This window comes from Miniopterus natalensis, chromosome 13 (assembly GCF_054644295.1).
Source record: "Miniopterus natalensis isolate mMinNat1 chromosome 13, mMinNat1.hap1, whole genome shotgun sequence".
In the NCBI taxonomy this organism is placed as follows: Eukaryota; Metazoa; Chordata; class Mammalia; order Chiroptera; family Miniopteridae; genus Miniopterus; species Miniopterus natalensis.
The window spans coordinates 50,338,874-50,364,311 of NC_142093.1; the positions used below are offsets into that span (position 1 = coordinate 50,338,874).

Consider the following 25,438-nt stretch of genomic DNA (forward strand, 5'->3'; position numbering starts at 1 on the left):
CTTCGGAGTGGGCCCAAATTGTGACCCACCATCCCTGCTCTGTCTCCTCCTTCACCTTTCACAGATGTCCCTTGTTTCCTCTGGATTCCATTCCACTTTGTTTTACCTTCAATCAGTCACTCAGCCAGGAAGTCTCCAACCCCCTCACTGGGTGTCCATCACCCACAGGGCCTGGGGTCAACGAGAAACAAGGCCGATGCCCCTGACCTCATGCCCTTGCTCTCCAACAGAGAAGCCAGGCAATTAAAGGTAGTCAAGGCACAAATAGAGAAGCAAAACTTTAAAACTTTAGAACAAAATGTAAGAGAATATCTTTGTGATTTGGAGGAGAATATCTTTGTGAGAGATTTTGTAAACAAGACACCAGAGGCATAAACCACAAATGGAAAAGGATCAATTTGGCTTGGTTTTAAACGTTAAGTTTTGTCATTAAAAGATACCATTAAAAAGTTAAAAAGACAAGGCATAAACTGGGATATAACATTTCCAACACATATATATTTCACAAAGCATTGATATTCAGGATATATAAAGAGCTACAAATAAATAAATTAAAAATCCACCAGGACAGTGAACATTTCATAGAAGGTTAAGTACAAATGCCTAGCAACCATCTGAAAAGATGTTCAACCTCATTAAAAAGTGGATCAATGGAAATTAAGTCACAATTAGATACACTTTTACACCAAATAGGTTGTCAAAACTTTAAAAGTCTGGCTACATCAAGAATGTGGAGTGAGAGGGATACTGAGACACTGCTAGCGGGTGAGTTATTGGCACTACAAACAATTGCAATAAGATGTAATAAGTATACAGTAGGTGGGGCAGGAGGTAACTGAGAACATACAGCTGGTGGGGCAGGAAAGGGCCCATGAAAGCTGAGATGTAAGGGATAAATAATAGTCACCGGGCCAAGGAATGGGTGAGTGAGGGTGACACATTCAAGGCCAAAGAAAGAAGTGTGCAAGGGCTGGGCCAGGGGGGCTGGGAACTATGTCCTAAAGCTTGGACTCCAAGGGCCAAAGGAAACTACTGAAGGGTTTTTTTAAGCAAGGACGTAATATTCATTCATTCATTCATTCATTCATTCATTCATTCATTCATTCATTCAACAGAAAGTCACTGGCACCTGCGATGGGCCAGGCACGTACACAGTCTGCAGCTCCACCACAGATGCTGGCATGACGCTGTGGGGTGGAGAACAGGGGAGCGTGACAAGGAGCTGAGGCTCTTCTTCTAGACTAGGGAGCAGCAGCTGCAGAGAGCAGAAGTGCAGGGACATGAGGTAGTTGGGAGGGAGAAGACAGCACAGGGGTGGTTGAGCAGGTGGGGGCCAGAGTGACGACTGAGAAGGTTTCGAAGTGACTCGCCCCAGGATGGTGGGATTTTCATGGGCTGGGAACCAAAGAGGAGGGCAGGAAGGGACCATAGGTGCCGTCTGGAATAGCTGAGGGGTGGACAGAGACTGAGGAGCAAACTGAGCAGTGGCCGTAAGAAAGCCAGCAGAGTCCTGCCCAAAGTGGCGCAGGATGGGGTTGTAGTTTAAGAAGAGAAAATGGTCAATACTGTGAAACGCTGCTGAGAAGTCAAGGTTGAAGGGGGAAAAAAAAAAGCTGAAAATGACCTGTGGAGAAGTTTCAATCAAGCGGTGGGAGGAAGCAAAACCGTTGAGGGCTGAGAAGTGGGCAAGAAGCAAGTGAAGGCCTCTTTCCAGAGAAACAGGTCAGTGGGCTTAGATAAGCAAGGCTTGCGTGGGCCTGGTGAGAGGAGCCAGCAGAGGGTAAAAGGTTAGAGATGAGAGAGAGAGAGACAGAGAGACAGAGCGAAAGAGAGATATTAAAACAGCAAAGTCCTTGAGAAGACGGTATTTCATTTCAACTCCCACTGCATGCACTTCAATTCAACGGTAGCAATAAGCACCCAGAGTTAGTGCAGACCCCACAAGTTAGAGGCATGGTCCCAATAAGACTATCCTTACCTAGACGCCAGTTGCACTCAGGGGTCCCTAGGCCATCCTCACTGCTGACTGGCCATAAATTCAGAGGTTCTCATGACCCCCTTGGGTTTGGTAATTCATTAGTAAGATTCACAGAACTCAGGAAAGTTCAAAAGATACAAATCAGAAGGACCAGCCTAAGGACAAGGCGCATGAGGAGGTGATACCCTCCCCCACCAGCCAGGAAGCTCCTCCAAGCTCCAGGGTCCAGAGCTTTGGAGGGAGGGGTTCATTATGTAAGTATGATTGATTTAAATCATTGGCCATATGATCAAACTCAGTCTCCAGTCCCCCTTCCCTCCCAGGAGGCAGGAGGAAGGGCTGGTAGCCCATGACTCAAAGCTCCCACCCTCTAATCACTTGGCTGGATTTTCTGGAGACCAGCTACCATCTTGAAGCTATCTAAGGGTCCCACCAGCTCCAGATCACTTATCCATCACTGAGGAAACTCCAGGCTCAGGGGCAACGACCTGATCAATTCGTCCTTATGCAATGGTGGGTCAGGAGGTTCAGAGCTCAGGTCAACAGAAGAGCCCAGTTGCCCTGGGGTTGCAGTAAGGTGGGAACCCTGTCCCCGTGTGTATCTGTCCCTTTGTCTCATTGGTTCCCTGAGGCCTGTGTCCACAGGGAGAACACCCAGGGGCTCACCACTCAGGGGCTTCCTGAGTTTTCCAGCTTCCTTAACAATTAAGCATCATCCATTCTCAAAGGGCATAATTACCTTCCACAGAGTAATTTCAGTGCAGCTAGAAATTCAAAGATGAGTTAAACATAGGCACCTCTCTTCAGTGAGCTTATCTTGACAGCAAGGAATTCCTATTAGGGGCTGGGAAGAGGCGGGTGCCTCTCGGGAAGGCTCCACTCAGGTAATCGCGAACACAGACATCCTCCTCTTGACCACAGCTTTCCTGCCTCCTTCCCTCTATTTTCTCAGAGCAGCAGTTATTCCCCTCCCCGGGGCCTCCAGCCCACAGAACCGCCCTGTCAACCTGCCTCTGCGTTGGCTCTCTTGTCCGTTCTGTTTAGTTTCCATGCTCCATTCTTCAGCCATTTCTTCCTGGTCTTCTCACGGTCTCTTCCCCTCTCTCACCAGACGAAGCCCCAGGCCTGGTGGTGGAGATGGGCTGCTTCCTCTGCGTCTCTGTTGGGCTGTGAAGGGCTGCTGGGGAAGACCCAGGCTCACTGATGACTGCCACCCCGATGCACCGCCACCCTCTGGGCTCTCACACTGTCCACAGTGCTACAGATCTTTCCTAGTCTGCTGTCCACAGCAGTGACTTCCAATGTTCAGGGTTGGTGGGACTAGCTCATTGCTTATTTTTAGGATTGCTTTCTACCTGACTATAGCTCGAAGGAAGTAGGAGCCAAGTTCTCTGTCGGGGGACAAGTCTGAGGTGAATCCTGCACCAGCCTTGATTCTTGAAAAGTGTCTCCTGGGAAATTAAGGCTGGCTAATCCAGAACATAGGGCTAAGTGGTTTGACAATCAGCAGCACTAAGCCAGCAAGGCGCTGGGTGTTCAGAGAAAGCCCTGAGGGCTACTCCCTTCCCCCATCTCCACTCATATGGGTCTAGTCTCCTTACTAATGAAGCCACTTGTAAAAGGACAGTCAGGCTGGGGTCCTACCGTCGGACTGGCTGAGCAGGATCCTCTGGGGGATGTGGCCCCTGATGACGCTGACATTTTAGTCTGGGGCTCTGCTCAGCACCCTGCCCTCTCTCTAGGGGGGCACCAATGTGGGTGGGAAAAACTGAGCCAGAAGTTGGGCACCACTGTGGGAGTCTGTTACCCGCCAGATCTGCTGCTTCCCTGGGGCAAGTCTCGTCCCTCAGTTGCAACCTGACCTCAGGGCTCAGTAGCAGAAACGGGAGCAGGAGGTCTCAGTTGCCTTAAGCCCTGTGGGACAAGGTCATTCTCTAGACCAAATAAGCAATTTCAGGAACATCCACGAGGACATGAGAGAGGGCAGGGAAACTTGACAGTTAGCCAGGGCAGCCCAGCCAACCAGGCAGGACCCAGATTCATGAGCTGCCCAACCAAAGGCACTGAACTCAGTGGCTCTGACTTTCCAGGGCTTGTGTGTTCTTTGGGGAACTAGCAGTGAAACCTCAGATGGGAGCCAGCAAGAGTCAGGAAGCAGAAACTTCGAGGGAAGGCTCATTTGATCAGTGTTTACTCAGCAATGATAAGCCAACTGTCCCTCAGTCAGGGGCAAGGATGACATGGTCAAGTACTGGATCAGACAGGAGGCCTGTGTGCTGGGAGTGGTAAGCAAGAAGGAGAAGCTGAGAGGTGGGAAATGTCGGTTGGTATGGAGTCTCAGAGAAGGAGACCCATCTAAACTGACCCATGACACTGTAGTGGGGCATCCTGAGGCCATGGATTTTACCCAAACCCACAGAAATGGGGGAGCCTTTCCCCTGAAGAAGGGCACCAAGGACCCATCCATTGCAAGCACAGCTGTGAACCACGAGATCCTCAGTCCACAAGCATCCTGCCACCACAGAGCATTAGGCACCCTGCTAGAGCAGATGACATCAGCCACCTGGACCAGCCAGGGGTGAGCCAACCAGATGCTCAGGGCCATCCTGGTCTCGCTGACACACCCAGAGTCACTCCCCTTCATGTCACATCTGGATGCAGGGGCCTCACACCTGCTTCTTTATACCTCCTTCTGCTCAGTACAATACCTTCCAGATGCCCAGCCAGGGCAGACTTTTGGGGAGAGGGAAGTTAAAGTTGTGTCCTGGACAGGGGAGAGAACAGTGGTGAGAATTCTGTAGAGGTAGAAAAATGTTCCCTTCTTCCTTCCTAGGCTCTTTGGTTGGTCTCAAAATTAAATTTGCGTAAGACAGATCAACAGGAGAAAAGCAAATTTAATTTTGTACATGTATTAAATAAGAGTGTGAGACTCAAAGGCTGAGACTCAAAGCCTCGAGCAGCTGAGGCTTCTGTAAGCCATTCTGAGCTAAGGGGTGGGACAGAGGCCTGGAGCTTCCGAGGGGAGAAGGGCAAGTCACAGGGGAGGAGAGGAGCAGAGTCTGTTCATGAGGTGTTTGCCCTGAGGTGCAGATGAGTCTTCAGATGAAAAGGTGTCTGTGGTCACAGCTGTCCTCCTGGTACAGACCCCCAACTACATTATTTTAGGCAGTTAAGGGGGAGGTAAAAAGCTTTCCCTGAGTCTGCGGGTCTCAGTGATAGGGGCACTTGTGATTTCCAAAGATTGAGCGCCTGAATATTTGTGATATTGTAGAACACATATACTTATGTAAGCAAGGATTTAAGTTTTTTTTTCTTAAACTTCTTTCTCCTAGGCCTTTGCACCCTACACTCCCCTTGATCCTAGACTGAAGCAATTTAGGAGGTGACTACAGCTGTGAACAGTGGGTTAAGGTCTCACCTCTTCCAGGCGACCAAGATCAAAAGAATGACTTCCAGGACTGCACTAGCCGCATTCCATTCCCAGCCTCAGTTTGCCCCATTTCCCTATATAACCCTCTCCCTCAGGCCACTCCTGAAGACAGGTTTTGGATGCTCGTGTGCTCCCTGTCTTCTTGGTTGGCCGGCCTTCTCAATAAACGCCTTATATGATTCAACCCGGCCTCCATTGAATTGGATACAGCGATAGGCAGCCCCAAGACCCACCAGGGTTCCCCAGTAACATATTTTGGCGACTCTGCCAGGACCCTCCTCTGAGCCCTAAGGTAAGTCCCTCCGGGGATTGCTAAATGACTCTGGGTGGCTGCCTGGACCTGGGAGACGTCGTGCAAGCGCCTGTGGAAACTCTGTCGCAGCTGAGAGTTGGTTTCACTCGGGGACTTTCCTTGAGCGCTCAGGAACTTTCCCAGTCGCCTCGCTGTGGGTCGAATGGGTTCTGTGTGGGCGCCTGTTCCCATCTGATCTGTAAGTTCCAGGCACTGTAAGCTAGGCTGGCATATTTAAGGCACCTTCTGTTTCTGTTTCTGTTGTCTGTGGGTGTTGTATAACTCGAAAAGCACGGGAAATGCACTGGCAACCCCACCCGGCAGCCCCTGGGCCGCATTCTGGTCAACTTACGCTTCTGCAACCCTGCAAGGAGGGGCATTGTCGCCTGCAGCCTGTTGTCTGTTGTCCCCCACCTGGGTGAGCTTGGCCAGCTCCTGGTTGCAGGTGGCCTCTCACGGTCCCTGCCTGGTCTCCGCACCCCAGCCTGATCAGCTTAGGGTCGAGACTTAGCCCTTGGTAGTACAGGGCATTGGGTCTGGTGTTCTGTCTGGCTGTGCATGGTAAGCTGCAAGTGGCTGTCTGTCTGTTGCATGTCATCTGTCTGTTGTGCGCATTTGTTAATATTGTATATTAGAGTAGTTTTGATAGGGGCACTTATAATGTCCAAAGATGGAGCACCTGAATTAATCTGAAATATATAAAATTGTAGAACACATATACTTACATAAGCAGGGATTTAAGTTTTTTTCTTAGGCTTATTTCTCCTAAGCCTTTGTACCCTACACTCCCCTTGATCCTAGACTGAAGCAATTTAGGAGGTGGCTGCAGCTGTGAACAATGGGTTAAGATCTCACCTCTTCGAGACATCCCCAGGGGAACCAAGATCAAAAGAATGACTTCCAGGACTGCACTAGCCGCATTCCATTCCCAGCCTCAGTTTGCCCCATTTCCCTATATAACCCGATCCCTCAGGCCACTCCTGAAGACAGGTTTTGGATGCTCATATGCTCCCTGTCTTCTTGGTTGGCCGGCCTTCTCAATAAATGCCTTATATGATTCTACCCTGCCTTCCTTGAATTGAATACAGCACCAGGCAGCCCTGAGCCCCACTGGGGTTTCCCACTAACATCAGTTACCTTCAGCTCAAAATAATGCATGTGCCAGTGTGGCACATTTGGGGCAGCTTAGTCTGCTCCCCTTCAGTTCACTAACCACATACAGCAACCCAGGTCTCAGCAGAGGTCAAATATGCTTATGCCTAATTATGAGCCCCCCTCAGTGTGCCCCCATGACACTGTCTCGGTGCCCACCCTCTGGCCTCCACCTCGGGCCGCCACAACTGCTGCCAGGTGACCTTCATTCATTCTTCGTTCACTCACCCACTTCTTCATTCACTTATTCAAGTCAATCAAACCGGGCTGAGCACCAGCTACCTGCCGGCGCTGCTCTTGTCTCTGGGGTACTGCATGAGCCAAGGTGCCCGGGCCCTGCAATGGGAACCCTTCATGAGAGGGCTCTCTGCTGGGCACAGAATGGTCCCTAAGTGCCCCTGCCTCATCAGTCCTGGAGGGGGAACATTGCTCTCCCCTAAAGCTCTGAGACCACGGTCTTGCCTTCACTGAGGCTTTTCTGAAGACTTTTCTTGAAGATGAGGCAGTTTCTTGAAACTGCCATGGGCAATGTGGCTACTCCCAGGCCCCCAGCCCAGGGTGAGTTCCAGGCAGGTCCCAGGCTCAGATTCCTGGCCGTGGTCACCAGGAAGCCCACAGAAACAGGTTTCTCCACACCCACCAGGACTCCTCCTGCCCAGATGCTCTCTCCATGGATGTCTGACCCTAAAAGTCCAATTCTTTCAGGGTCCAAGCAGTGATAATGGCCACAGCCGCTTGTCCAGTGAGCAAGCATCCACCCCCACCTCTCCTGAGCCTCAGGTCCTCAGCTCTGCTCTGCAGAGAACAACCTGTCCATCAAGAGCCCCCAGTCTCCCAGGAAGCAGCCCAGTGTGTGGCCTGGAGCACTCTCAGCTCACTTTCTGTCCCTCTTCTGCCTGGCGTGTCCCTGAGTTTGTGTGGGGGGAAGGACCGACGATGCCTCCGTGGCAGTTTATACACCACTGGCCACATTCTGTCTTGAACTGTGAGGGTCTTCAAAACCCCTTGAGGATGAGGGAGGACACGTGATTGGGACAGCTGCCGCGTCTGTATAGTGCAGCTCCGCTTCCTCTGTGCGTGTGCGCATGCATGTGTGCACATGCACGCCCTTCCCACAGTGCCTGGTTGGATGGATGGATGAATTAGTGAATGAGAGAATGAATAAATGAATGATGGGAGTCATTCTAAAAGACACTCATCCTCATGCACCATCACCTCTGACTTCACCTTTCTGGGGCTCCTGCATTCTCAGAGGAATTTGGAAAACCCTCAAGAAACACTTCAAAATTGTCATGTGGTAGAAAAGGGAGCGTGTCTCCAGAAATTTACCTCCAAGGTATTTCTGGAGGAACATGGGGCTGGAGAACACCCCCTCTTCCTGGCTAGAATGTCAGCCCCCATCACCTCCCTGTCCCAGAAAACTGCACACAGGGCTCCGAACTCGCCAGACTGGCAGGTAGACGCTGCTCTGACTAAAGCCAGGGCAGCAGATGTCCCCTGGGCCCCTGTGGCAGGAACAGCACTTCTCTTAGAGGACAACCCCCATCAGGCCAGGGACAGGGCCAGGCCCCCTCAGGAATCCTGGGCTTCCCACAGCCTCTGTATCAGCAAGGCCGTGTGCTAAGGAGCCTTTCTGAGCTGGACACTGTGCTTCTGCTGAGTCTCTGCTTGTGACCCAGAGAGATTTTCTCAGGAAATGCTTTCCTAGCTCTAGATGGAAACGTGAGAGTGGCGGCCTGAGGGCTCCCGCCTTTCCGTTTGATCAGCCAACATTGGTGGAGCGCCATCCAGTGCTAAGCAGATAGGTTGTAACAGCAGCCCTGCATCAGGTGCATTGCTCGTAGGAAGACAAGCACGTAAAGCTCCATGGGGGGGTGTGCAGAGGGTGTCACGGCACCACACAGAGGAAGGACACCCACCACCCTGCGGGCAGGGGCTTGTCATGGAGGAGGTGAAGTATAAGCTGAGTCTTGAAGGCCTGGGAGTTTGCCAAACCACAAAGAGGAAAAGGGGTTCCAGAAGAAAGCACAAGCTGTGCAAAGCACAGAGGTAAAAAAGAAAATCACAATCAAGAGACTACACATAGTTTGGACGGGCGGAGGGGTGGGTGGCAGGGGAGAGCTGGGGACTCCAAGGTGGCCTCTCATGCCGTGCTCTGGAGCTCGGGATGGGAGCCAGTGACGAGATGTGAGCAAGGGCTGGATGTCACCAGGTTTGCTCTGTGGAGAGATCTCTGTGGCTGACCTGTGGGGAGTGGGTGGATGGAGTTTCCATGGCAGCAAGCAAACCAATTAGGAGACTACTGGAGGTGAGAGGGAAGGGGGGCTTAGGCTACAGTGAAGTGTGGGGGTGAAGAGAAATCTATGGATCCCGGGCATTCAGGAAGTGCTGGGTGATGAGTGCCAGGATGGGTGAATCCTTGGGTGCCACTTTCTGGTGGAATGGCTTATCCACTGACAGGCAGTGGGGCAGCAGGAGTGGAGGGAGTCCCCCTTTTTACTTTAAATACTTTTGTATTGTTTGAAACTTTGAAAATGAGCAGGTATGATTTTTCATTATGAGAATGACTTTTATTAAAATCCTCATCTGAGGATGTGTTTTAGGGTGTGTTTTTTAATTGATTTTAGAGAGAGAAAGGAAAATAGAAAAAAAAAAACAGAAAGAGAAACATCAATTAGTTGCCTCCCGAATGCACCCAGACCAGGGATCAAACCCACAGACTTTCAGGGTACAGGATGATGCTCTAACCAACTGAGCCACCCAGCCTGGGCCCAAGGACAAAGGATATTTTTGAACAACTATTAGTTCTAACATGTAACTTTCTGCTTGTGCGCATCATTGGTTAACTTTGACAGATAAGCCCTGGAACTACCATACCAAACATCCCTCCTTGTGAAAACCTGCTGTGAAAACGGGTCCTGTGTGTCTGACTCATAGATTCATTATTAAATGTTGGAAGATTTTTCCAAACCTCTAATGTCAGGGAGACAACGGAACCCAAGTCAGGCTGTGCATTCTGGAATATCTTTCCATTGTATTGAAGCTTGGGCGGAATTTTTATGACCCTTTGTTTCTCATTCCACATTGCTTAGTAATCTGGGGAGACAGCCACCCAGAGTGTGGGTCCCAAACATGACAATGCACCCAGCCAATCTGAGCGGCCTTGTGACAACTTCCTCTCCCGGAAGACAGAAGACCCGGCTCCAGCCAACAAGGCAGAAGCGATTGAGGAAGTGAAATTAATCACATCCTGGAAGGAAATGACCAAATCACCTTTGAATGATGTAACAACAGGCAGCTTAGGAGAGAAGCATTTTGTCATAGATTTTTAGGATAGAAGTATATTTTAGCATCATAAAAATAAATGCGATTCCAGGGGGTAGAACCCTAACGGGGGTTTTTTGGACGGCGCTGTAACAAAGCCTTCAGGAAAAAAGACAGAGGAAATCGAGCAACGGGGCTGCTAGTAGCAGGTGAGAAATTGAGGAGGAACAAGGAACTGACTCAGAAAAGGGAAGAGAGGGGACTATACACCCGGTTTAGAAAGTCCCAGCGCTGTCCTGAGAGACGGAGAAAGAAGAAAGTTCACACACACACCACAGCCTGGTGGGAGAGCCCGGGTGGAGGTGGCAAGGCCCGTGCGGGAGCCTGCAGAGGCCGAGCGGCCGAAAGTCATACACCTGCCAGCCAGGTGCCGATCAAAATATGATCAGATGGCCGAGAAACAGCAGCGTGGACGGCACAAGAGTGGCGATAAATGTTTAAACAATTAAAAGTGGATTTTTGAAAAAGGACCTGGTTCGGCTTCAACTAACCTGGGCTTAAGTCATGGTTCCAGTATATACTGGCTGCGTGGTCTTAGCTAAGTCACTTCTGTCGGCCTTGGTTCCCCCATAGGTGAAATGGGTCCCTACTAGTTATCTTAATATTTATTGTGAAGACTAAATAGGATCATAAGACAAAAGTGCCTAACACTTAGTAGGTGCTTGGTAAAGGATGGCTTTTTCTGGGAAAAGTATTGTTTCTAAATTTGTATCCAAGGAAAACGGCATGATACAGTGATGTGGTGCGGGGCCTGCATCCCACGACCTCCAGGGCAAACCCAGCTAAGGCCGTGCATCTGTGTATCACCTGTGGCTGCTTTCTCACAACCAGGGCTGAGCTAAGCCGCTGCAACAGAGACCATATGGCCCTCAGAGCCTAAAATATTTACTGTGTGGCCCTTTTCTATTTTTTAAATTACCACTAGTTCTAATATGTAACTTTTGGCTTGTGCACAGCATTGGTTAACTTTGACAGATCAGTTCTGGAACTATCTGATCAAACATCACTCATTGTGAAAACCTAGTTTGAAAACTGGGTCCTGTGTGGCAACCTTTTTCCTAAATGTTAGCCTTTATGGATAACATTTCCAGACATTTCTGGTATAAATGTACCAGAGCCCTGTGTTTGTGGCCGACTCTTACAACATCACATGTGGGAAAAGGCATGTAACAGGAGGGCCCTGGCATCCACCTCACCCACCCCGTGGCCTTTCTTGCTGGGTCCAAAGGAAGGACAAGTTTTCACTGGCCTGCCTGAGGTGGAGAAGCCACTGGATTCCATATACCTCACCAGACCCAGCCACCTGCTCATGTAGCCAAGCCCTCCTTGTTCTAGACTCGGGGAGAGCGGTACATCCCTGAATCTGCCAGATCCCTCTGAAGACCTGGGTCTAAGAGGAGGGGTGGCAGGTCCAAGGAGATGATGCTATAAGATAAAGAGCAGAGGTCTCAAAACTAAAAATCGGGTTGTCCAATCCCAAATAATCCTTGAAGCAGAAAGCAAAGGAGAGAGGCATCCATGGAGACAGATATAGCTACACAGGAAATTTATACTTTCGGATGCCAGAAAGACCCATAGAAATTATGGAAGGCAGGCCAGACTCTTAAGAACAATGTCAGGAAGTCAATGCCAAGGATGAGATGGGGTTGGGGAGATATGCTGGGGACAGTCACGGCTTAGTTCTGTTCTGATCAAGAGAATGAACATTAAAGGAATGGCCCATGGCAGAGAGCAGACGTTATTACATCCACCCACGATAATGTAAGAAACTAGCCATGATCGTGTTTCTTGTCTTCTTGTTCAAAATGATTGAAGGCCATTTAGGTGCGGCCAGTCTTAGTAAGAGAGGGTAGGAGCCCAAGATCGGACCTAAGATGATACCACGGCACTTGCTGTTCTGAACAAATGCCAGTCTCCTCTCTTGGAGAAATGACCTGCCAGGGGAGAGGTCAACTTGCATCTGAGAAGGGCCTGAATGACATAAGAGCTGAAAATTTTCCCCAAAGCTGGAGCTCCCCACAACATCCGGCATTGCCCACTCCGCACTTCTGCGGGTTTCGTTTCCTGGGGTCTGCATTGCCACCTGCATGGCCATCACTCTCCCAGCCACCCACCCCAGTGCAACTATCTCGGTAGTGAGATGTTCTCTGCTCTCTGGGGACTGGGAGGAAGTGCTGTGACCTGAGTGGTCTCCTTGGAGAGACAGAGTTTAATACATGTGTTGCACAATCTGCTTGCGTGACAAAAGATGTTTCACTTCCTGAGAGGGACAGGATGCTGCCAGATTTTGCATGCAGGCTACAGGCCTGGGATGAGACATAGAGACCACTGGAGACAACGTCAAGGGGCATTGCCCCATGGCTCCAAAATTTCCCTTGAGCAGAAAGAATGAAACTCATACACCCTGAATACTGGGAGATGGAGAAGTAGATTCAAGATTCCTTCCTTTATCTTAAGCCCCAGGAACAGAGTGGATTAACTCGAACGAGGTGCTCTAGTCCCTGGCATCCTTTCCTCCCTGTTGCTGGCTTTCATCCTTCATTTGGCTTCTAATCATCCTACAGATTGAGAGCGTCTCGTGCTCTCTGCCCGGAGAGCCCACACAGCTGCCAGACCAGCAGGTCCTGCTGGCTCTAACACAGAGACTCTCAGGAAGGGGTAGTTCCATCAGTGAGACTTGGGGACCAGAGGTCACTTTGCACAGTGAATACCGTAGAGGAAAACGGAGGGGTTAGCCAGGCTCCCTAGACAAGGCCTCTGGGGTGTCCGCAGAGCCAGACACCCAGTTTTCTGAGGGCTTAGGGTTGGGAACAAGCTACTGCTTCCCAAAGTCACACGAAATTGATGCACTGAATAGGGTGCCACTTATAGATTCCTGTGGGACATGGGGTTTACCAAAAGCGGAATTCTTGTGTCTACTTTCCTGACATCAAGGCACTAGGAGCCAAACTAAGAATCAAAAGGCTGCTTGGTATAATAGCTAAGATCTGGACACAGCTCAAGTGCCCGTCAGTAGATGAGTGGATAAAAAAGCTGTGGGACAGTCACACCGTGGAATACTACGCAGCTGTAAAGAAGGATCTCGTACCTTTTGCGACAGCATGGAGGGACCTGGAGGGTATTATGATCAGCAAAATAAGCCAATCAGAGAAAGACAAATACCACACGATCTCACTTATATGTGGAATCTAATGAACAAAAGCTGATAAACAATATATGTCCAGAGACATGGATGCATGGAGCAGATGGACAGATCTCGGTGGGGAATGGGAAGAGATTAACTAAAGAATTTATATGCATCTATGCATAGCCTATGGACATAAACAATAGTATGGGGAAGGCCTGGGGTGGGGTAGGAGCTGGGTGGAGCAGGACAAATGGGAGAAAATGGGGGACATCTGTAATACTCTCAACAATAAAAATAAACTCTTTAAAAAAGAGCCAGAAGGCTGCTTGGAGAGAATCCATTTCTCTCCTGCCTCTAAAAGTCAGAGGCTCTCTCCCATGGACAGTGCAGAGCAAGCACAGTAGCTGGCACACAGTAGACATGTGCTTATTTGAGTGAAAACACTGGTAATTTCCCACTCACCCACTCAGGCAGCAAACATTCACTGTCTGAGTTTGCAGGCCAGGCACTGTGGTAGACCCAGCATTAAAAGGGTTCACAGCCTCCTACGGGAACCAGATAAGTGAGCAAGGTTTCAAGTCAGTGCTGTAATAAGTGTGATAGTATAGATGTGCCAAAGCAGGTAGGGAAGGCCCGTTCCTAAACTCCAAGACCGGTTATGACCTAGTTACTCATATTCTAAAATGTGAGGGCTGCCCTGAGGCGGGCATTCCACTGGTATCTGAGTATCTGAGTTCAACAAAGTCTGGTGCATTTCTGTACACTAACAACAAAATATGTGCAAGAGAAGTCAAGAAGACAATCCCACTGACAATGGCATCAAAAGCAATAAAGTACTTAGGAATCAATTTAACCAAGAAAGTGAAAGATCTGCACCCTGGAAACTATAAGATGTTGATGAGAGAAATTGAAAAGGAAATGGAAAGATATTCTGTGTTCACAGACTGGAAGAAGTAACGTTAAAATATTCATTCTACCCAAAGCAATCTACGGATTCATTGTAATGCCTTCCAAAATTCCAATTAAAGCATTCTCTAACCTGGGAAAACCCCAGTTAATATTGACATATCCCGCATCATGGTTGTAGAAGATATTTATCTGCATGATAACGCATGTGCATATGAGTCTCGGCTCATGGCCACTTTCCCTTCCATGGGCTTGAGAATTACCGTCTCCCAGAAGTTACCATCATCTGTTTTTTTTAACTTGGTTGCAACACCACTTAACCAAAGTGGAAATTTCTCATTTCCCCACTTCTGCTTTTGAAGGCCATAAAACTCTGAGGGAGAAACTGGAAGACAGCGTTCCTCTGCGAGGCACCACAGGCTAGTCGAGGACTCCGTTCTCTCCAGCTAGTCTTCATTGCTCGGGTATGACTTATTTTTTATGACAAGGTGCTAAGGGGTTTCTCTGTCTCTCCCCTTCTCTCTGTCCCCTTCTCTTCCTCTCTCCCTTGCTGCCTGGAGGCTGGGCTTTCTGCACAAATGCCAGGTGCATTGTTATGCTATGACTTGTGGAGGATTCTGGAAATGAATACTGCTTCGAGCAGCTGACACCTGAGAGCTCAAGATCTCCTAACAGATGCACGCCTGATGTGGGTTTGGTTTAGCAAATGTTTCCCTCTGGATCCAAAGGGAGGCTCTTTCATACATTGGTTGGTTCATTCAAAGATTGTTTCTTTGCTTGTTGGCCATGTACTAGGTGCTGAGGGAAACTCACCTATGGGCTTGGCACGTGAGGGCTCACTCATTTCCTCCTCTTCACACAGGTGTCCAAAGCAGCCATGGCAGCGGTGCCTGGATTCGCCGGTGAAATGTACAGGTCAGTGGGGACACTGAGGCCAGCAGCGTGAGCAGGGCTCCCGTTCGAGACTGTAGTGCTATCTGTGCTTGGAGACCAGATTTGTCCCCCAAGCTGCACCTTTCAGTGGCAAACAGGGTTCCCAATGAACCTGGTTTAAATGCTGATTTTCCGCAAGTCCAGCCTTGGGGCCCACAGGCATCCAGATGCTTGCCTCCCTGCAGAAGGCGAGCGGGAAGGGAAGATGCCAGGTGGATGGCACAGGGCGAAGCTGGGCTTCAGTGAGAGGGAAAGCTCAGATTTTAACGGGGCTGGACATTGGGCCCCCTGATCCTGCAGGGAGCACCCATGCCTGACGTGCCTCCTGTGAGGCCCGTGCATGTCCCCGTGGAACTTGTCAGCTTCCAGCAACTGTGAGGGACATGCTGCTTATCCTGTCAACAGTAAAGATTGTTTTGCAGGAAGGAAAAACAACTTGTCTGGGAGATATAATTGAGCAGTGTCTCTGTTTTTATTCCAGTGGCCATGAGAACGACTTGGTCTTTGAGGCTGATGGTCCGCAACAAACTAAGGTGAGGCCGGGAGCTTAGCATCCAACCCATGGAGGGGCTCTGACTGGGAAAGGCTGAAGGACGAGCCTTCTGGGCCACCTTGATCCTGCTGTGTTTTGCGATGGAATGACTTTCACGTCTTCCAGTAAGATGAGTGCAGGCTGTGCCGCATGGTGGCCTGGCCCCTGGGTGGCCCCTGCACCATGCCATCACCCACTAAGGCTCGGTGATGGCGCCGTGCTTGCAGAGGGTGAGGGGCATGGCAGTGGGGATAGGTTTGCTGTGTAATGTCAGAAAGACAGCCAGGCTTCAATGCAAATTTTATTCTCCTTTTAAGAAAGGGGCTCAGCCTACATTACTCACTGGAGCCTAGTCCTGAGAGCCACAGGAGATGACTTTGGGTGTTAACTCGTCTGTTCCCCTTTGAGGTGGAATAGATCTTTGCTCCCTGGGGTGGAGTTAATGACAAGAGGTAGATGATGGAAACAAAAAGATGAATTGGGAGGTAAAAGAAAATCATTCACTTGTTTGACCTTGGACAAGTCATCTCACCCTTTTAGGTCTCACCTGAAATGCTTTAAAACCAGCATAACTGGTTTAGTCCTGCCCTGGATGGGACGTGGCTTCTCTGTCTGGCCCTTTGCCTCCCAGCAGCCTGGCTCTGCTGGGCAGGAACTTTTCTGCAGTCAGCATTCCTCTGAGCCATTAGAGGTCTCTTTCACTCTCTCTCAAGCTTTTAAACCATTGTCATGCCTCAGGACAACCTCAGTAAGCCTCACTACAGTTACAGTTTCTCCAAACAACAACAAAGTGGTCACACACTTTACAAATAGTAGCCACTTTTAACATATTTGCAGAACGCATATGAAACAGTGTTCTGGAAAATGAACTTGTTTAGAATAATTAAAAACTTATTGAATTAGCATAGATGTATAGAAAATATTATGATCATCACTGACATAAAATTTTAAATGCATAGCATTAGAGTATTAGGGATACAACAAGGTGTAAAGTGTAAAAAAGGAGAAGTTTATGGCTAGTGGAGCAGCTGTAAAAAAGACACACAAGGGCCCTGGCTCAGTGGTTAGAACATTGTCCTGTGGACTGAATGGTTGCAGGTTCGATTCCTGGTGAAGGGCAGGGTTGCAGGTTCCTCTCCCCAGTCCAGGCATGTTCAGGAGGCAATCGATGTGTCTCTCTCACATCGATGTTTCTCTCTCTCTCCGCCCCCCTCCTCCCTCCCTTCTACTCTCTCTAGAAATCAATGGAGAAATTGTCCTCTGGTGAGGATTTAAAAAAAAAAAAAAAAGATACACAAGGGCCCTGGCTGGTGTAGTTCAGTTGGTTGGGCGTCGCCCCATGCACCAAAAGGTTGCTGGTTCCAATCCCGGTCAGGGCACATGCCTGGGTTGCGGGCTCGATCCCTGGTGGGGGGCATGCAGGAGGCAGCCAATTGATGTTCTGCTCTCACATTCATGTTTCTCTTTCTCTCTCCCTTCCTCTCTCTAAAAATCAATAAAAATAGTCTTTTTTTAAAAAGATACACAAGGTACAAATGGGATTTATTCTAAAAGAATAGCATATCGGGCATCAGAAAGCCTCCATTCTGGCCTCTAACCTGCCTCCTGCCCTTGGTAAACCTCTTCATCTCTCTGGGCTTCAGAGAGACAAGAGTTTATCCTTAGAAGCTCAGTGACATCTAAGGCCCCTCCCAGGTCCCTGATGACACCATGGAAGCGCTCTGGCCTGACCACCCTAACAAGCTCACTTTCCGGATCTTTCCACAGTGCTACTTTCAAGACCTGGACCTCAGCTCCCTGGAAAGCGGGGGCATCCAACTGAAAATCTCGCACCAGCTCAGCAGCTCGAGTTTCAGGCGGGCCGTGTCTGTGGTCATCGCCCTGGAGAAGCTGAGGAAGTTTCCCGCTGTCTGCTCGCAGGACTTTCAGGACGACGACCTGAGGAGCCTCTTTTTTCTCATCTTTGTGGAAGGTACTTAATGAGAGCTGAGGGCAGGCAGGGGGCCTCTCATTTCCTTCTCAGAGTCCGTAACTCAGCAGTCAAAGCAGCTCCCCCAAAGCTGAAACCCTTGTGCGTGAGAAGGTCCACACGGAGACTCGACGAGACAAGCGCAGGGGGCCACAGGGCAGGCCAGGAAAGCTTGGTGACCCAGAGTAACCACCCAGGATGGTCGGATTACAGATTGCTAACCGGGCAGGCAGGGCCTTCGAGTCCCAGGCTTATAGCCTCCTTAGCAAATGTCACTCTTTGCCCTAAGGAGCCGCGTCCATTGCTCTTGTGCCCTAGGAGAACACACTTTTGCAATGTCAGAGTCATTTTCTTTTCCTCTGGCACTAAAGCAGGAGGCCACAGAACCGTTGATTGTCATTTCTTCCCCCCACATACCGTCTCTCTGTCTCTACGTGCTGTAAATGTTCATGATTAGTTATCCTGTACCCACCAACGTAAAGCAAGTATGTGCCTCTCCATTTTGTTTTTTATCTAATCACAGAGATGTCCCCGCTTTGCTTTCTCCTGCCTCCCTAGTCTACCACCAATGGATTTCATGTAACCCTCCTTACATTTTTAATCTAATGCATAAAAGAAGCTGCAAAACTGCCATTCTCCAGAGCATTTTCTCAATTTATTGATATTGTGCTTCAGGCATGTCCTCAACATTTTGGCTCAGATCAATTCTTATAAAGCTACAGAACTGGACATTCTTTATTTGGCATAAGCCAACAGGATTCTAAATAAGCCCACCCGGACCACCCTGCGAACCCGGGCCTGGAGCTAGGGGCCAGCAGGGGCCCACTGAGCCCCACCGGCTCCCGCTTTGCATCAGGTGGACTTGGGTGAGTTTCCTATTGGAACTCTGGGCCTCCCTGTTGACTGAGGTCGCAGGTCCTGGCTTTATTTGAGATGCTCTTAGAAAACCCTTGAGGTAGCACTATAGGACAAGGGTTGAGGTAACCCAGGAACAAAAGAAAGATGAAAGACTGCTTTGATTTGTTTTTAAATTTATTTTTCAATTATAACTGGCATAAAATATTATGTTAGTTTCAGGTGTACAGCATAGTGATTAGACATTTAAATAACTTATGAAGTGATCCCCCATAAGTCTCATACCCACCTGGCCCCATAAATAGTTATTGCAATATTTTTTACTACATTCCCTATGCTGTACTTTACATCCCTGTGACTGCCTTTATATCTGGCGATTTGTACTTCTTAATCCCTTCACCTTTTTCACCCATCTCCCCAATCCCCCTCCCATCTGGCAACCATCAGTTTGTTCTCTGTATCTACGCTTCTGTTTGTTCATTTATTTTGTTTTTTAGATTCCGCACATAAGTGAAATCTTATGGTATTTGTCTTTCTCTGACTTATTTCACTTAGCATAATACCCTCTAGGTCCACCCATGTTGTCACAAGTGGCAAGATTTCATTTTTTATGGCTGAGTAATATTCCATTGTATATAGGTACACAGCTTCTTTCTCCAGTTGTCTATCAGTGGACATCTAGGTTGCTTCCATGTGTTGGCCACCATGAATAATGCTGTAATGAACATAGGGGTATATATATCTTTTTAAATTAGTGTTTTGGATTCTTTTGGATACATACGCAATAGTGGAATTGCTGGGTCATATGGTATTTCTATTCTAATTTTTTTTGAGGAACCTCCATACTGTTTTCCACAGTGGCTGCACCAGTCTGCATTCCCATCAACAATGCATGATGGTTCCTTTTCTCCACATCCTTGCCAACACTTGTTGTTTGTCAATTTATTGCTAATAGCCATTCTGATAGGTGTGAGATGATTTCTCACTGTGGTGGTTTTAATTTGCATTTCCCTGATGATGTTGAGCATCTTTCCATCTGTCCGTTGGCCATCTGTATGTCTTCTTTGGAGAAGTGTCTATTCAGGTCCTTTGCCCATTTTTTTAATTGGATTGCTTGTCTGTTTGATGTTGACTGTATGAGTTTTTTATATATTTTGGATGTTAACCCCTTATTGGATGTATCATTTGCAAATACCTGGGAGACTGCTTTTTAATTTTGACTTTTCATTGGAATTGTTTACTAAGTGTCTGAACAAAATCCTTGCTAGATAAATGAGATTCTGAATTCATTCAGCTTCAAAGAAAAGGGGCACTTAGTACCCCCCCCCCCCCCCACACACACACCCCAACCCAAATCTCAGGTATTCTTAGGTAACTCAGGATCTTTGGAACTCTCAAGACACATAGTGGCCCACAGGGAATTCCAGCACATTGTAATTAAATAATTGACTCATCTGGAGACATACACATGAAGGTTGGTTACCTGGGGTTCCAAGTCCTCCAGGTTATATTAGACAGCCATGGAGAAAAACCAAGACACTAAGAGGATTTGAGCAACTCAGGGGATGACAGCCCCTTAGAGCTTAGGCCATAAAGCATCACACTACAACTCACCACATGATATTCCTAGGATTTTGTTCAGACTCTGATGATCTCAAAAGAAAACTAAAATTGACATGGGAAATTGTGCCTCCAAGGCCAACAAACCCCAAGGCACTCAGCCCCCATTAATACTCCTGCAGGCTGTACGGATAATTCATACGGAGCCTTGATGGCAAGTACTTAGAGAAACAGGAAGATTTAACCGAAAGTGTTATCAGCTTAAGATGGCCAAAATGGGGCTCTTTTGACACCTCTAAATTAATTTTTTTGTGTGCTCAATTGGAAAAAGCTGGCTCCACAGTTAAAGTGAATGAATGGGAGGCTTACCTCAGTTGGCGAGTTGAAGCATTTCAACAGTGCCCTTAACTTCTCCAGGAAGTCAGTAAGAAAAGTTTAGACTGCTTCTGAACTCAGGCAGGCATCCGAAGCTAGTCAATGCCAACACCCCATTTCTCCCCTCTCGATGCTCGGCATCCTTTGCTTTCTGTGCTTTCTCGTAGGGACTTGCCCCTCCCTCTCTCCTCTCCCTTGTCTCTCCCCTACATTTCCTCCACCGTCACTCCCCAGTGGCCTAGAGGAAGCTGAGACTAGAAAGCCAGAGCAGGATAAACTGTGAAAACCAGAAATATTGGCAGCTCCCTTTAGGGAAAAGCCAGTGCAGCCATGGGAAATCAGCAATGATATACATTCCTTGACTAGAACAGAATTAAAGAATCTAACTAAAGATTTCCCTGTTCATCTCCAAGACCTTGATGGGTTCATAAGGGAATCTGATTTAACTGTTAGAACGTAGGAAACTAGTAATTTGGCCAATCAGTTATCTAAAAGTATCCAAAAGAAAAAGATAAAGCTACTAAAATCATGAATTTATAGCTCCAGCAATTAAGCAATCAGGTCAGACCTCACGACAGACCTTCTTGACAGGGGGAAGGAGGAGTCCTCTTTTATGGTAAAAAGCCAGGTCACCTTAAGGAGGACTTAGAAAACTGAAATGGGGTTTAGAAAAACAAGAGAAACGGAAGCAAGCGTAGGGCTGCTCCGAGGATTCGGAGAGGGCATTTTCCCTTCTTTCCAATCCTTTAGGAGAAAATCGAAACGACCATAAAAGGGAAACTACAAAGGCCCTTTGGTTCTAATGTATACAAAAGGAACTGTTCATTCCCTGGAGCATTTTCTCAATCTGTTGATATCTCTTGCTTCCGGGCATGTCGTCAAATTCTTTGTTTAGATAAACTCTTATAAAGCTTTCTACTGATCTGAACATTCTTTCATCATTACCCTTTAAAGTATTAGGCTCATCAATGGGAGGAAAACAGGAAACAGAGAAGCCTAGAAACCAAATTAATCACCTCTTTAGTTGAAACTATTCTCAAAATGAGACCTTGATAACTACTCACATTTGCAAATCACTCGGTCATTCTCAGAGTGCTTCCTCTTACATTATCTCTTGCCCTTGTTGAGCCAGTGTTATTGGATGGCCACTTTACACAAGTCGCTCTATTGCTCCTCCATAGCAAGCAATAGTGCTGAAGCTTGAACCCCTCTCTTAAGGTGCCACGTCCAATGTTCTTACCCGCCCTGATTTCCTCCCCGTCGGGTTACAATTTCTTGAACCCACCCTTATTGTTTTGTACCTAAACCGCGTGTGCTCCACATTTCAGAACCCATCACCTACTTGTACGGTGACAGTTACGAGTGTGATGCACTCCTGCAAACGCTGAACTGCACGCTCCGGGACGTACACCAGAAATCCCTGGTGCTGTCTGGACCGCATGAGCTGCAAGCTCTGCACCTGAATACACATGATACGAGCCAACAAGGTAACTGGGAAATCTTGATTCCCCTCCTGGCATCCTGGCAGCTTGCTAATCCTCCACATTGCCTTTCTTTCTTTCTTTCTTTCTTTCTTTCTTTCTTTCTTTCTTTCTTTCTTTCTTTCTTTCTTTCTTTCTTTCTTTCTTTCTTTCTTTCTTCTCTCTCTCTCTCTCTCTCTCTCTCTCTCTCTCTCTCTCTCTCCCTCCCTCCCTCCCTCCCTCCCTCCCTCCCTCCCTCCCTTCCTTCCTTCCTTCCTTCCTTCCTTCCTTCCTTCCTTCCTTCCTTCCTTCCTTCCTTCCTTCCTCCCTTCCTTCCTTCCTTTCTTTCTACCCTCACCTGAGGATATTTTCTCCATTGCTTTTCAGAGAGAGTGGAAGGGGGAGAGAAAGAGAGAAAGAGAGAAACGTCAATGTGAGAGAGACACATCGATTGGTTGCCTTCTGCTCACCCACCCACCAGGGCCAGAGATTGAGCCTGCAACCAAGGTACATGCCCTTGGCTGGACTCAAACCCAGGACCCTTCAGTCCGCAGGCCGACCCTCTAACCACTGAGCCAAACCAGCGAGGGCAGTCCTCCACATTTTCAACAAAGTAGAACATTGAGGCAAATTATCAACATCTGTGAAAAGAGCATGTCATATAAAAGACATATAAGCTTTTGTTTGGGTCCCAGCAATGACACCAGGTTGATTGCCTTAGCACATTCATTTTCCAGCAAGAGATGTAACTGAGAAATTAGATTGCTCAAGCACACCTAGGACCGTGGTCCAGCCAAGTCATTTATCAACAGTACAATATCAGTGCTTCCATTAGAAAGGGGTCATATGATGGACATGACCCAACTGCCTGCGGGCTCTTTTTTCCTGTTGTTGAGGTTGAAAGTAGAATGGTGGAGAGATAATGTGTCTTTCTCATTCCCAGCCCTGCCCCTGTGCCCTTAACATCCTTCCCACCAAACACCAGATGAGTCCTTATAGGGAAATGTCAGTGACAAGCAGGAACTTTTATCTCTCTGCTGTAACTGGCAAATCTTCCAAGTCTGGGGAGCCCATTAGTTGTGGGATCTGCCTGGCACCCTGCCACCACGGCTCAACCCTGTGTGCAGGGATGTGACCAAGGGAGCAGCTGAAAGGAACAGCCTGTTCTTTTCCAGGGCTGCTGACCTCAGACAGAGGTATCCCTGGGAGAAGCTTTCTGCTCTCAGCCAGGCCAGAACAATCCTGTTTCTTTAGAACTGAGTTGTGAACATGATCTTGAGGCCTCCAAGAGAAACAGTTGTGACTAAGGAAGATTAAAATGAGTGTCTGTCCTTGCAGCCGCTTTCCCCAACTAAGCCTCTCCTCACGCAAATTCTTCCCATTGGTTGCTCTGCCCAGTTTCTCTTGGGAGCCCAGCTTGACTTCTTTCCTTGCCTTTCACACTGATCAAATTATTCTGCTCACAAGGATGGGCCCATCACTGGCCACTGACAAGGTAGCTTCCTTCCTTCATTCAGTTTTTTTTTAATTAGACCCCCTAATTCTTCACTACTACTGTAATGAGGTTCTGTGAAGCCCCCAGACCTTCTCTGGGAAAAATTGGAATCAACCAATGAACTCTGCTTTGGTCCGTGAGAAATCATAGGGAGTTTCCACAGAAGAGGCTAAATTGTACGAGTCCTGGGCTTGAGGTCCAGCGGTGGGGCCAACCCTGCCCTGCTGTGCATCCCTGACCACAAGGCCCCTCTTCTTTCCCCAGTGGTGTTCTGCATGAGCTTCGTGCCAGGAGACGAGAATATCGACAAGATACCTGTGGCCTTGGGCATCAAGGAAAAGAACCTGTACCTGTCTTGTGTGATGAAAGACAAGAAGCCCATTCTGCAGCTGGAGGTGAGTGAGCACCAGCGGCTGAAAGCCCTTCTCAACTCCCCTGACGCTCCCCTAGCCGTCACTGCCTTCCAAGACAACCGCCTTCTCCCCACCAGGAAACCCGGGAGCAGATCTACTTGACAATTTTGTGGAACTGTAAATACATTTAATGTAATTGTTAAATGCATACAACTTTTTTTTTATTTTAAATATATCTTTTTTGATTTCAGAGAGAGGAAGGGAGAGGGAGAGAGAGAGAGATAGAAACACCAATGATGAGACAGAGTCATTAATAGGCTGCCTACTGTACGCCCCCGACTGGGGATCGAGCCCACAGCCCGGGCATGTGCCCTGACCGGGAATCGAACCCCGATCTCCTGGATCCTAGGTCGATGCTCAACCGCTGAGCCACGCCCGGCCGGGCTAAATGCATGCAACTTTCACTTCCACCGCAGAAAATGAAATCACTTCGCTGATGTTATTATGTCCTTTCACTGCTATCACCCAACAGATGATACAGTGTCAGGGTTGCTCCAGTCATTAGATGTCTCCTGTTGCCATCTGCACTCTACTCCCAAAATCACAGTCTCTCCCACCCTCCAGATTTCCCAGCTAAAGCTTCATTTCCAAGTTGAAGTCATTCTAGCCAAGGCCATTACAAAAATAATTTTAAAAAAAAACACAGCAAAAGTCCCTGGAAACTAAGTATTCCTAGAAGCTTTAACCTACTTTTCACTTTTTAAAAAATGCCCACCTATACATTATGCTCCCCATCACTTGACACTCAGTTTCAGACACAGATAAGAGCTCCTTCAGTTGCCACATGGAAAGCGGGGGTCACAGAGATAACTTGAGAGTCGGGCTCCTGGTCCTGGCTCTTCCGTTTCCTCCCTCACTGACCCAGAGAACGGCTTTACCAGAATGTCTCTGTTCCTTCCCTCACAAAAACTCTTGCTTCTGTTTTGCTGCAGACATTAGACCCCAACTCTCAGTCAAAGAAGAAGATAGACAAGAGATTTGTCTTCAACAAGACAGAAATCAAGGACAAGGTCGAATTTGAGTCTGCCCTGTACCCCAACTGGTACATCAGCACCTCGCAAGAGGAAAAGATGCCCGTCTTCCTGGGAAATAGCAGAGGTGGCCAGGATATAACTGACTTCACCATGGAAATCCTGCCTCGCTGAAGAGACCTGTACCCAGAGCACCCACGTGTGCTCAGTAACCCCGGGGCTGCAGAAGGGGTACAGAAGGCTCTGAACATGGTGGCAGGCTGCACTTCATTGTTGTCTAGTCAATGCCCAGCTGCTTCCCTCACATTAATGCTAAGAAGACCACCAGCCAGGAGAAGCAGCCCTCTCCTCCCGGGGCCAATCCTCAGGCCCCTGTGCTCAGCCAGGCCTCTCTCCCCTCTCTGCTCCCACAAAGCCAGCCTGGCAGAAGCCACTGTACATTTGGTTCAAAGAAACTCTCTGTCCTTTGCACCCAGCTTCCGATGAGCAACCACTTAAACTATATATTTATTTATTGATGGGTTCGTTTATTTAATTTAGTTCAAGAAGGCCAAGGAACCCAGTCTTCAATATCTAAGAATCCCGTGTGATTGGAATGAGTGTACTGTCTTTATATCTAGTCCCTTCTCCAGGTTGAATAAGCTCAGATTATTTTAATAGGAATAT

General features: G+C 48.2%; 1 protein-coding gene across 1 annotated transcript; it reads left to right on the plus strand.

Moving 5' to 3' along the window:
* The first annotated feature begins 15,525 nt into the window (after positions 1-15,525).
* On the plus strand, positions 15,526-24,946 carry IL1B (interleukin 1 beta). Its single transcript, XM_016201765.2, has 5 exons — positions 15,526-15,675; positions 17,442-17,646; positions 21,762-21,920; positions 23,653-23,783; positions 24,734-24,946. Exons 1-5 carry the CDS (start codon positions 15,526-15,528, stop codon positions 24,944-24,946), a joined length of 858 nt encoding a protein of 285 aa, XP_016057251.2.
* Positions 24,947-25,438: the final 492 nt, after the last annotated feature.

What these genes read in the sequence shown, in the direction of transcription:
- IL1B (XM_016201765.2), top strand. Translation starts at nt 15,526, where the DNA reads ATGCTGCTTATCCTGTCAACAGTAAAGATTGTTTTGCAGGAAGGAAAA. An exon ending in ATGGTCCGCAACAAACTAAG is followed by an intron (nt 15,676 to 17,441) that starts GTGAGGCCGGGA and finishes ATCTTTCCACAG; the next exon opens with TGCTACTTTCAAGACCTGGA. An exon ending in AGCCCATTCTGCAGCTGGAG is followed by an intron (nt 23,784 to 24,733) that starts GTGAGTGAGCAC and finishes GTTTTGCTGCAG; the next exon opens with ACATTAGACCCCAACTCTCA.